The sequence below is a fragment of the Capsella rubella genome, unplaced genomic scaffold (genome assembly GCF_000375325.1).
Source record: "Capsella rubella cultivar Monte Gargano unplaced genomic scaffold, Caprub1_0 scaffold_55, whole genome shotgun sequence".
NCBI lineage: Eukaryota > Viridiplantae > Streptophyta > Magnoliopsida > Brassicales > Brassicaceae > Capsella > Capsella rubella.
In genome coordinates this window covers 570-13,498 of record NW_006238871.1, presented here as the reverse complement: position 1 = coordinate 13,498, position 12,929 = coordinate 570, and the positions used below count along the sequence as shown (strand labels likewise).

The 12,929-nt window shown below is 33.9% G+C and overlaps 2 protein-coding genes and 1 pseudogene across 3 annotated transcripts in view; 1 reads left to right on the top strand and 2 right to left on the bottom strand.

Annotated features, from left to right (window-relative positions):
* LOC17874336 overlaps positions 1 to 1,041 on the bottom strand; it is a 1,245-nt gene extending 204 nt beyond the window's left edge. Inside the window, exons 1-2 of the mRNA XM_006279150.2 lie at positions 483 to 1,041; positions 16 to 394 (exon numbers count right to left, since the gene is read on the bottom strand). Coding sequence (XP_006279212.2) covers positions 16 to 394; positions 483 to 1,041 — 938 coding nt within the window. The remainder of the gene's footprint in view (positions 1 to 15; positions 395 to 482) is intronic.
* A 1,476-nt stretch (positions 1,042 to 2,517) lies between these two features.
* LOC17874338 lies at positions 2,518 to 5,922 on the bottom strand (annotated as a pseudogene).
* A 3,045-nt stretch (positions 5,923 to 8,967) lies between these two features.
* LOC17874341 (caffeoylshikimate esterase) lies at positions 8,968 to 11,260 on the top strand. Of its 2 annotated transcripts, none has more exons than XM_023788041.1 (9): positions 8,968 to 9,039; positions 9,277 to 9,464; positions 9,650 to 9,679; positions 9,787 to 9,913; positions 10,008 to 10,154; positions 10,243 to 10,373; positions 10,481 to 10,618; positions 10,701 to 10,799; positions 10,876 to 11,260. In XM_023788041.1, the coding sequence occupies exons 1-9, from the start codon at positions 8,994 to 8,996 to the stop codon at positions 11,116 to 11,118; spliced, it is 1,149 nt and encodes a 382-aa protein (XP_023643809.1). In that variant the 5' UTR covers positions 8,968 to 8,993; the 3' UTR covers positions 11,119 to 11,260. The 2 variants fall into 2 exon arrangements, with proteins under 2 accessions (XP_023643809.1, XP_023643842.1); XM_023788074.1 differs by having other exon boundaries at positions 8,989 to 9,039; positions 9,286 to 9,464.
* Positions 11,261 to 12,929: the final 1,669 nt, after the last annotated feature.

Sequence of the window (12,929 nt, the reverse complement as noted above, 5' to 3'; positions counted from 1 at the left end):
TTCTTCTTTTTCTGCATACCAGCGGTGGGTTCCTCTGTCGCTAGTCCAACATTTAGCGGAACAAGTGAAACATCAAGAGCTTCAGTAAATGTTGATGGTGCCAACATAGGCGGAGACTGGTTAAAAATGGAGTTGACACTCATGGCTTCATAGAATGCCGCATTAGTGTCTTGCACAAGTGATAACCCGCTTGCTAATCTCTGGGAGCAATAATCTTCTATAAACTTCTTTACCTCCTCCATAGTTAAATCCATCAGATGAATTTTTTGAGGTTCAGGTTGATTCTGTGGTTGCGGTTCCGTAGAATCAGAAGGAAGCAGTCGAGTATGGAGAAACGCATGGCAAATGAAACCAATCCCTCCGTATATGACGAGGGTAGTCATTATTTCCCCTTCTGTATACACAATCATAGAATTATATAACCAATCAATATACGATAAAAGATTTTGGCAACATATCCAAAAAATATTAATGAAACGTACCCTTCATATGGACTAGTTCTCGAAGCATTGTGCAACAGTCGCATGCGAAGTCTTTATCAGAGGCTACAGGTGTTGTTGATGTACCGCCGATTTCATAGTTTGGACCATTAGGATCACCGAAAACACGAGTACTCACTTCAAGTCTAGTAGTTTCACCCACATTGTTATTGTTATGATCATTAACATAATCATAAGTAATCTCTCCTTGGGAATCATTGTTAACGTTTTCATTAGGACCATCATTTAATGGTTCTAACATGTCTAAAGATGTTGTAATTCCGTCGTCGAAAAAAGACAGTACATCAAAATCGTCGTTGGTATCGTAATTAGAGATGGAAAGATCAAGCTCGTGGAACAACTGAGTTTGGTCAACGTCCAAGGGTAATAATGGAGGACACATAGAAGGAGACGTATTTCCCGTGAAGGCCATGTCCATCAAATTTGGATTCGGGTCGTCCATGACATTTTGGAACCACCCGAAACCATCATATGGATGGTTGTAGGGATCTTCATCAGCGTCGTCTTTAACAGCGGATGATTTTGGTTCATCACCCGCCATTTTTGTTTTTGTTTTTTCACTCTTCTTCTAACTGTTTTCTCTCTTTTTTTCTTTCTAGGATGAAACAAAAAAGAAAAGAAGGAGAAATTCTCTCTCAAGCACAGTGCGATGCTTGAGAGTTGACGAACAAAGAGTGAGGGAAGAGAGATGTTACAGTTCGATCAACGACAGGTTTTGTAAGGAGAGGCAAAAGAGAGAGATTGTAAGGAGAGGCAAAAGAGAGAAAGAGAGAGAAATTTTGGCGGTTAATGGTCGTTGTAGTAAGTTATCTTGATTCAACAGATGCGTTTGTTCGGTTAGTTGTCTTGCGGAACGTATATAACTGTCTGAATTTTATGTTTTGTACCAAACAAAAAGAAGTAAGAATCATAGTACAACGTAGTTAACATATAGTTTAGTCAGTTGGTTCCAGAGATATTGGACTGCAGAGTTTTATTGCACATTGTAGGTAGATTAAATTAAACTTTTATACATATATATATCTAGATGGTGGGTAACTTATAATTAAAATATATACAAGACATGATAGTGTAAAGGTATTTTTCAATTGGTACCCCAATTTGGTTTTGTTTTTGTTGAAATATCTCGAATGGGGTATACATTGTATATTGGTTTACGTATTGATCCAGTAAATGATATTAACTTTCAAGAAGAAAAAACAAGAGGGATTCAAATTCTTTGATAAAACCAATATTTATGTTAAGAGCTCTCGGTACATAAACAGTGTATATAGGATAATTTGCAAGATTTTGGACCTAGAAGACTATCTTAGAGGAATCCTTATGGTGTAGTGGGAGTGAACCTGTGAAAGGGTAAACAGTTGCAGTAGTTAATTATCCTTTGTGGTGCTTTTGGTGCACTTGACAATCGAGGAATGAGCTAATCTTTCCCAAAAGAGACATTGTGATCCACATAAGAAATTGTCAAAGCAGAATTGGATGGATAGCTGCCACAACAAATGACTTTGTAGGAAGGTGACCATATGTTGCAAGTTCAAAACATGCCTGGGCCACTGACACCACCGATTTTGAGTCATGACGACAAGCAAAAGATAGAAGATGTATGGAACTTAGAACAAAATGATCTCTGTTATTCGGAAGAGACCTTATTTGCGTTGGATCAAATGCAACATTTTTTCTTTCAAATCAGACTGAAATGTATATGGTAGATGGATAAACAAGAGATTCTCCGGGTGTTTGTAAATGCTGAGATTCAACAAAACCATGCATTAGAAACTAAAAGTTTAGTCCTTTCACACACATACACATAGCATGGTGGAGGTGAAACTGATGGGATTTTTTTAATCGGAAAGCTTATATAGTCTGACAACACCCTTCTGGTGTTCCGAGACATTGCAATACGCTGGCGGTTCATGAGGATCCAATAGAAGAAATAGAGGTCTTTTTTAATCTGACTATGCTTGCGAGTTGCGACACATTGATTGATATACAGATGTAGTGAAACACCAAAATACAATATACAAAGAAACATTACTATACACAATGGTAAATAAGAAGATAAATCCAAATTGATTATCTATATTACAACGAGAAGATAGAAACAAGTGCTCTTGTTTTCCCGAGAAAATTTTACAGATTCTTCTAATCTTCCCCTCCTTAGTTATATATATATATATATATCACAATAATAAAGATCCGCCCGACCCAGAAAAACACCAAACGAATACATTGATTCGACTCTTCTTTAAATACTGCATATTTATATACAAACACTAACCTGAATGAAACAGTTAAAAAAAACGGTGACCGGCGACGGAAACTGATCTTCATCTTCCTCCCTTCTTCCTCCTCTCTCTCTCTCTCTCTTAGGAAAAAACATTCATTTACTTCAAAAATGGTTGTACTAGTAGTAATGGTGGTAGCAGCAGTAGTAATCAAATCCTCCTCTGTTAGGCATTGGTGAACGATTTCGCAATCTCTATGTACACTTGTTCTTTTCTTGTCTACTAAGCCATGGCAGGGATGCTCGAGTTCTGGCGGTCACGGTTCAAGCAATCGAATCCTTCTACTCTAACTGCAGGCGAGTTGAGCCCAAATTTCATCCTAACACAACCACGGGACGACGATGATGATGATGATGAAGAAGATGGAGATGGAAAACCAGTTGCTGAACTGGGCTGAAGGAAAGGAGAGTTTGGTGAGGTTGGATTGAGTTTCTCAGCTCGAAAACGAGCATCTTGGGCTAATGGGTTCACCGCTCTGCTCGGTGGTGAACCGGGAAAATATGGTGGCGATGATGATAGTAACTGCCCTATTGTTCCATTATCCTCCTAGAGATATAAGAACAAAGGATTACGAATCAGAATTCATAAAAGATGATAGCTTATAATAACCTCTACTGATTCAAGGAAAGCTTTGGCAGTAAATCATCAAATGAATCAGACAAAAGAACGATGATTTGACTCATGAATCAGAGAAGCATACCTTTCTACGAATGATGTCCAAAAGCTCTGCACCCGCTTTAGAATCACACAAATCAGCTGCAGCTTGACTACAGGATCCAAAACAGAGAGCTCATAAAACACTGGAGGGCGAAATGATAGTTTCAAATCACTGCAGAACCTTAAAGGAGGATGCTTTCAAAATACCTCATATGTAATCTGAGAGGGCGAATCACGTTGTTGGCGAGTAAACCAACACGTCGAGGCTTAGGACAAACAACAAGATCCTTACGATCAAATCCCATCATCTCCTCACGAGACATGAAGGCGTTCTGCTGAAGGTTGCAATGATTCATCTTTTCACTGAAGAACGCCTGAATCAGACCAATTCAAACCGAATCAGATCCATCACATCACAGCAAGAGATTGTAATATGGAAAACACAAACCATCCGAATCTAATTTCAGAATCCAACATCAACATAACAAACTTTGTAAGATCTGAGAAATTATTCACTCCAGAATCAACGGATCTGAATCAGAGCTTCTTCAACGAAAGAAAGAAAAAACACATCATTCAAAATTCAAAGTGATTTGGCTATAAAAAGGATTTTGAAGGAAAAAAAAAACGGAAACCAGTTAAGGATAATAAAGCCAACGATGACGTTTGACCAAAAGGCAAAGGTCGAAACCCAGATCCGAGAAAATTCAAAACTTCATGAGTAGACTCAAAAAAATAGAAGAACACAGAAGAAGTTTTGAGTCGAGTTTAAACAAAAAATCAAAGGATAAAAACCAAAAAAAAAAACGAAAACGATAGATCTAATATCTATGGAAATATATTGTGAATGAACAAGAGAAAAAACTACACAGTGATCTGTAAAATCAGCCAAGGAAGGAACTTGAGAAAAGAAGAAGAAGAAGAAGGAAGAGAAGCGAGAGAGATGTACCTGAGTAGAATCTCCGGGAGAGGAGAGAGAGCAAGATGACGGAGAAGATAGATGAACAAAAAAGAGAGAGAGAGGGGAGAGAGGCGAAAAATCGTCGGAGGAAATAAGGATTTTATAAAAGGGTTGAGACCCAACAAAGTGTGGGTGAGGTTGAAGACAACTTGAAACGATGTCGTTTTCATGATTTTGGAAATTTCGCTTTATTTTTTAATTATTGTGATATATAATAACTGGAAAATTGCTTTTTATCGCCGTCGTAATAGTGATATTTGTGGACAGCTTTAATAATCCGATTTACATGCGTTTTTATATATTTTTGTAACTAATAATTATTTCTTTTAGATTGGTCAAAATAGCTTATGATTTTGTTTTCTCTCCTTCTTTTTTTTAAAACACATTAGATATTATTCTAAATATTTTTCACTATCCTATTTTTTCCTAAAGATTAAATATCACAAAATATCCAAAAATATCATTATAAATTTTATTTTCTAAAAATTTCACTAAAATACTTTTTTCCCGAAAATACCCACAAAACTAAAACTTAATTAATAAAATTGTAAACACTAAATTATATCCCTAAACACTATAGTATAAATATAAATAGTCAATCTAAACATAAAAACAATAATTTTACTTTGTGGTATTTTTGGAAAATAAAATTTTTGAGATATTTTTGGAACAAAAACTTAAATGATGGTATCCAAAAATATTTTTCTTATTGTTATTGATATTGTAACATAATAAATAAATTTCTTTGGTAAGACAAGAACAGAAATTAGACTACAAAATCTAAAATAAATACTATATTCAGAAAAAGATAAAATATGGAAACCAACAAAAAAAATGATATCAAAATAATTAAGAACTTAAGCATGGTACAAAAATACAGAAAATAATGCATTTAAATTCTATTTTTTACCATATATTGGGAAAATGGTATATTATAATTCTAATTCTATATTTTAGTAAATGGTTTATTTGTGATTGTATTTTAAGAAATCTTCGGTAAATGGGAATGAAATAATTTTCTTTCTATATGGGATCCATCGAAAATATCTTCTTGTAGTTTAGCAAACAAATATTTAATATATATTATATATTACCATTTCCCTATGTTATATTTCTATAGTATAACAAACCTACTACATTCACATGAGTACCTAGGTTTACTTTATTTACTTTTTGTTATAGCAGATCTTATTATTTTTTATTAATAGATTCTGATTTTTGTTTTTGTCTTTTATTTGTATAAAAAGCAGTAGTATATTAAAAACGCATGCTCTCATTAGTGATAGTTTGACAATTTGACCAGGCAGAAACTGTTATCGGGTCCGATGTTTCTTTATTTATTTCACTATTTATTTATTTGTAAAATAAAGCTGGCTTCCATAGTTTAACACTTTAACTTAACGTGTCCACATCAGCATAGACAAGTAAATACAATCAAAGTTGACTATTTTCTTTTCTTTGGAGAATCATTTTTTTATAATTAACAAATACTAACATTTTCGATGAATACTAACTTCATTGGAGATAGAGATACTATTTGAGATTTGGATTTTTTGGCTATCTCAAACAAGATTTGATTTATCATTGCATTTTCATGTTATATTATAAACATATAAGTAACACTTGTTTATGTCATGTAGTGTTACATATAAAAACTCAACCCTCTTTCTCGTTGAAAGCGATCTTGAACCTAATTTTACATGAAACTTAATCACATATTCCCACCCTTTTACGAAAGATATTGCTGTGATCTCTCTCTTTATGTTTTCACCTATTAAAGAGCTTAGAGGTAGTGAGTGGTATATACGTACGTTCGCGTACTTTGCCTGGTCTCTTGATTAGTTTTCCTTTTTTTGTCTGTTAGTTCCTGACCAGCTTTCAATTCTTGTTCTAAAAGACTTGAGTTAAGAATTCAGATTTTCTTAACGAACGTAACGTTAGGATTATATGGCTTCCTTCTACATATTTGTTTATCACAAAAAAACTTTGCCATCCTATAAAACCCGACAAACTCTACGTTTCTACTAATCTAACGTTTTCCGTATTGATGTCTAGTTACTAATTATAAATGATGTCTACTTAGAAAGAGACGTATAAAAGAAAGTCAGAAACCATAAATAAATAAAAATAGTTAAGCAAAGAATTAGTCACAAAGTTATGGAGAACCAAAAACACTATAATTGTGGAGAAAATATTTAAAATTAAGAAGCTATAATAGTAATAATTATGGAGAGAGAGAGGTGTTTTGTTTGTTTGAGGAAAAGAAGGGACAGTGGGAGAGACATGCGAGCCATTTACGCATTGAACAAAGGAAAGAATAAAGCCAATGGGGCATTGTTTTGAATAATATTGATTATACTTCTTTTTCCAGAAATAAAGATAAGGACATATACACTGTCACTGTGTGGTGGGGTTTAGATTAGTATAAAATTCAAAACTTAATCCGTAGTTGAAATCCTTAAATACGTTTGATTATGTATCAGTCATGAGAGTTTCCTAAATTAACTACTTACGTGCCAACAGTGTCGTAAACAACTAAAACTTGTAGACGTTACAAAGGCTTGTTTTACTTTCTAGACTTTTTGCTCTTCATATTTCAATGTTATTCATGTTCAAATCTATATATACTACCTCATCAAATTTTTAAATGTTGGGTGTCTAGAGGAATCAAATAACCTGACACCATTTGCAAAAAAAGAAAAAGTTGCAACAAGATTAATGTTTTATAAGAAAAGGTTAAAAATACACATACACACAACTAGTAATGCATAGAGTTAAACTTATGCCAAAGAGTTTTTTTTTTATTATTGTTAAAAAGTTCGGGGTTTAAGCCGTACTTTCTCTAAAGTTAAAAAAAAAACCAGATGAAAGTCCCTGGCCAAAATATCTAGTAATTTTGGTATGCCCAAAAATTTTTAAAATCATAACTAGACTCGTTTTGCCGAGAGTCTCAGCACGTAAGCCCGATATATAGTTAGTTAGGCATCTTTGTTATGCCCAACCAATCGAGGAAAATGTAAGTAAACTACTTTTTAAAACTTCACTAAGTCTGCCAGTTTAAAATGCCAGTTAAAACAACGTTTTAGCTAGTTTTATACTTAGGATTCTACATAAAATTATTGTTATCGGACTTATTATATCACGACAATAATGGTGTTTAAACTTTCACATTATTTTGCCATTATAAATTTTACCTTCTTCGTTTTATTTTATGACTCCAAAGTCCCAACTATGTTCTTTAATTATACCAAGTACCAACCATATTTGATGTGGTTTACAGTCTTTTGATAAAGTACCTCTGGTTCCAGTTCATTTTCTTCTTTATAAAACAACAAAGTAAAGGAAAAGTCCGATAACCAAATAGCAAAGAAGAAGGTGGTTTTTAATATATATAAATTCATAGAAAATATATAAAAACTTGAGTTTTTTGCCGATGATTTCTCAATACAATATGATGTTCCTTTGTTTTTTTTTTAAATTAATTCATATACACTATTAGAAAATTAGAAAATGTGAAAAAATCCTAGTTTTGTTTTGATTTAGCCTTAATATAAAAAGAAAAAACAAAAAGTTGAAGATCAATCAGGTGGTCAGGAGGAGGGTTCCTTGCTATGCTCTCTTCCTTAGAAAACAAATCATGCTGCTAACTCCTCACCTAAATTGCACGTGATCTGACTCATCAAATACACGTGGCATAGCATTAATGGATTGTCGTCTACCAAAGGACACAGACGCGTTAGCATATATCGTCACATAATCTTTTTTTCGGAAGATCCAATCTCTCTCTCTCTCTCTCTCATCAGCTCTACACACAAAACCAATAGTTTCCGACAATATTGTTCACACGATGATACTGAGACCATCCTCAATGGTAGGATTTAATGAGTGTATTTTAGGATTAATTTAGTAATTAATATTAAAAGTGTAGAGTTTAAGATATGTATTTTTGTTTTTTGTTTTTAGGTAGGATTATTGGTAGGTTCTTAAGTTTGGTATCTTAGAAAAAAATATTAATTAAAATTTTTTTTTAACAATTTTAATTATTAAACACTTAATAATTATTGCAAAATAAAAATTTATAAACATATATAAATTATAATTTATTGCATAAATAACATAAAACACAATTAATTTAAACGTGATTTATTTCAACACCCACTTAGAAACTGCCACGTCACAGCCTCTTAAACCTTCTTCTGTATCTTATATAAGATACGGTATCTTATATTTTAATTAACATTTTGATTTAATTTAAATGTCTAATTTACCTAAGATATGCTTAAGATGCTAGCATTGATGATGCTCTGAAAACCATTACTAAAATAGACAAAGAGTGGACAAGAACCGCAGAAACTCTCATTGATAGAATTATAATAATTGCGTATTTCTCATGATTTCTCTAATAACCACATCACCCTCACTTTCGTGTAGTCTTATCTTTCTGAAACAAAATCAAAAATAAAATGAAGTTGAAATTTTTTAATAGTTTTTATTGATTTCTTTTAACAAAAAAAAACAGTTTTTATTGATTTCTATATGTATATAAATACAAAATTCAGAAGGAGCCTTTTTTAGAATTTTTTTTTGTTAATGGCTCTGAGATCAGCAAAGCTTCCACTTTTCAGTCCTTTACACGGTAGCATTAGTCACTAATATTATTCGTATTTTATCCCTTTTCATTTTTATTTCCCAAACTCGAGACTTTTTTTTTTTAATTTATAACTTTGGTTTGAAAAATAAAAGCTGTATTCTTTTTAGAATAATTCAACAACAAACAACAATATTTTATACGTGTAGAAGATAAATTTGTGTTGTTGTTGCGTGGATCAATTTGATTGATCTTCAAAAAGGATAAATCTTTTTTATATTTTAGGGTTTGTAGATAAAGGAAGAAGATTTGTGTGGCAAAGAAGTAGATCCATGGCTCCTGCGGCGAAGCTAGACAACAATGAGGAGCTCCGGCGACTCAAGGACGTTAATATTGACGAAGCTTCTGGGCGTCGTCATGTTCGTGATTCCTTGAAAGATATCCAGCTCAATCTTGATCATATCCTCTTCAAGGTAACAGTAACAAATATATCTCAAAATTGAATCTACTATATTCGTCTCTCTTCCAATTGAAATGGGTATACGAAAGGTTGAGACTTTAAGACTAGTTTTGACCACTCTGCTTCAGCTTTGTTTGAGTCGACTTTTGTGTTTTTATTGACTGATTGAAAATGTTGGTTTTTTCATGATGTTTGCAGACTCCTGAAAATGGAATTAAGACAAAGGAGGTAAAAGAGAGAATGATTTCTTCTTTTTTTTCATGAATCAAAGTTAGTTTATAGTTTTGAAGGAACCTCTTGTTGTTGTTTGTGAGATGATATATGGTTTATTGTAGTCTTATGAGGTGAATTCGAGAGGAATTGAGATCTTCTCCAAAAGCTGGCTTCCTGAAGCTTCTACCCCTAGAGCTTTGGTTTGTTTCTGCCATGGCTATGGAGATACTTGCACGTTTTTCTTTGAAGGCATGTTTGTTTGTGTTTTCTTATTTAGCCAATGGTTTGTGTATGAAAACGAGACTGAGGCTTCTTTGATTGCTCACTAGCTTACTTTTTGCAGGAATTGCGAGGAGATTGGCATTATCGGGTTATGGAGTTTTCGCTATGGATTATCCAGGATTTGGCTTATCGGAGGGCTTGCATGGTTATATCCCTAGCTTTGATCTTCTTGTTCAAGATGTCTTGGAGCATTACTCCAACATAAAAGGTAATAGTAACTTTGTATTAAAACCAAGAGAGTCCTGATTAGCTTCATGTTTTAGGTACTGATTAGATTTCGAATCTTTTGGATGCAGAGAAGCCCGAGTTTAGTTCTCTACCTAGCTTTCTATTTGGACAGTCAATGGGTGGAGCCGTGTCGCTCAAAATACATCTTAAACAACCAAATGCGTGGACTGGCGCAGTCTTGGTAGCACCAATGTGCAAAGTAAAGACTTGTCTTTCTATATTATTATTTGCAGTCATTAAGCAAACCTCTCGTATTACTAATCATAAGATTCATAAACATTAACTTTGCATACTTATCTGTTTTAGATTGCAGATGATTTGGTTCCACCACCGGTATTAAAACAGATTTTGATTGGTCTAGCCAGTGTTCTACCGAAACACAAGTTGGTTCCACAAAAGGATTTAGCAGAAGCAGCGTTTAGAGATATCAGGAAGAGAGAGATGGTACAAACATAAATAACAGATTTCAGGAACTTATTTTGGTTAAATCGATTTCTTTACTAAACTAGTGTTCTCATTTTTGCAGACACCATACAATGTAATTTGTTACAGCGGCAAACCACGGCTACGCAGTGCAGTAGAAATGCTTCGAACAACTCAAGAGATTGAAAAACAATTGCAAAAGGTAAAAAGTATGAGAAAAACCTCAATCTAGAAGAGCAGAATCAGAATGATAACATTTCTTGATTTGACCTTTGTAGGTGTCTCTGCCAATATTGATTCTACACGGAGAAGCTGACACAGTGACAGATCCGTCAGTGAGCAGAGAGCTTTACGAGAAAGCGAAAAGTGCGGACAAGAAGATAGTTTTGTATGAAAATGCTTACCATTCTCTGCTCGAAGGCGAACCTGACGACATGATTCTGCGTGTCTTGTCCGATATTATCTCGTGGCTGGACGAGCATAGTCTGCAAGCTGAGGGATCAGTAGTTACTTCTATGTAGCTTATGAACGTTTGTTTCGTTTTACTTTAGGTAGAATTTATTTCTATTCCATTTACCTTGTGAAAGGGTGGTATTTCTCAACGAATTAGCAAATAAATGGTCATTTTTTCGCAATCAATATTACATGACAACTTCGTTTTAACTTAGGAATCATATCTTCAACTATCATATAAAATCTGATATTGTTTTCTTTCGTATTGTTTGCAAATCTTTGTGTCATCTTCTATACTTTGGGTTATTTTCGAACAATCAAAATACCAAATTATGGCACGACGATGGAAGTTGTATAAAAGCATAAGAACTTATACTCTTTATGGGTTACATATGACCAAGCGACTTAGTAATACGGAGTAGTATTATACTTTTGTCACCGCTAAGTCGCTAACATTATGTGTACAGCAAAGATTAGTATTTGTAGACGAAACAAACAACACTAGTGTCGACAAAAAAAAAAAAAACAAACAACACTAGTAGCTTAGCTTACACACTAATTGTACTAATATTGGCCAAGAAAGCATATACTGTATGTATTCACGAATTTTAATGATAATCAAAACTTTTAGTTCTATATTTAGTAAAATAAAATTAACAAACGTACATGATAACAAAAGTACCTGTTACTACATTAGGTGCATTAAGCATTTCTCCCAAACTGTATAAAGACTTCTGAGAGGATAATAAGTTTGGGTTCTTGGAATTTATTAAAAGAAACGAGTTTGTTAATTAACGGGCTTTGTACAAAGCCCATTTAGGGTTAAAATTCTTCACAGGGCTTTGGCTACCTTGAAACCCTAATCATGAAACAATAAAACCTGATTTTACCGAAAGTGAGCTGCGAAGGAGAGAAGCCGCAACATTTTTGTCAATCTTAGGGTTCTTCTTCGCTCCTTCAGATTTTGCTAATCGTGCGTTGCTAATCGGTAAGAGATTCTCTTTCGCTTCCTCTCCGGTCAACGTCGTCATATGCGAATGTGTTGTTGTTGTCATGAATGAGTTTTTCTTCTCTTGAGAGGCAATGCTGATGTTTTCTGCTGAAATCTAAGTGCTCACTTCTGTGTAAAATGATGCAATTTTTTCAGCTTTATATGATTGCTCATCTGATTCATTGCCCTTATTGTGATTAGGATGAGGGTTTTATTTTTTGCTTTAAGCCTCTGTAGCTCATCGAGCATTACCTTGCTACAGAACAAATTTGTTTATATGCTTTAACTATCATTTTGACAGCTGAGAGATTTGGTTGAAACGATTACTTGTCAGTTTGTGTTCATAGATTTACCTTATGTTCATCCTGAGTTTTATAGAATTTGATTCGTATCTGGTGCTTAAGTTCCCACTACAAGGTCACTGTTGTGCTTGTAGTAAGTCCATATGCCTAAAGTCTTACCTTTTCATGTTTTGTTTCTTTGAAATTTAAGGTCTGTGAAGATGTTCTCTGCTCAGAACAAGATCAAGAAGGATAAGAATGCGGAACCAACAGAGTGCGAGGAGCAAGTTGCTCAGGTGATTAATACCTTTTTATGCCAAATTATATAATTTGTCTTCATTTGGAATTTGTTCATTTATTCATTGTCGGCAATTTTCATTTTTTCTCTTAGGCCTTGTTTGATTTGGAGAACACCAACCAGGAATTGAAATCCGAGTTGAAAGATCTCTACATTAACCAAGCTGTGTATTGTTTCTTCCCCCTTCTCATTTCATGGTTGTATTTTTCCTTTACAGAAGGAAACTAACTAGAGCTTTCATTGTAGTCACATGGATATCTCTGGAAACCGCAAAGCTGTTGTGATTTACGTCCCATTCAGATTGAGGAA

What these genes read in the sequence shown, in the direction of transcription:
- LOC17874341 (XM_023788041.1), top strand. Translation starts at nt 8,994, where the DNA reads ATGGCTCTGAGATCAGCAAAGCTTCCACTTTTCAGTCCTTTACACG. An exon ending in TTGCACGTTTTTCTTTGAAG is followed by an intron (nt 9,914 to 10,007) that starts GCATGTTTGTTT and finishes TACTTTTTGCAG; the next exon opens with GAATTGCGAGGAGATTGGCA. An exon ending in ATATCAGGAAGAGAGAGATG is followed by an intron (nt 10,619 to 10,700) that starts GTACAAACATAA and finishes TCATTTTTGCAG; the next exon opens with ACACCATACAATGTAATTTG.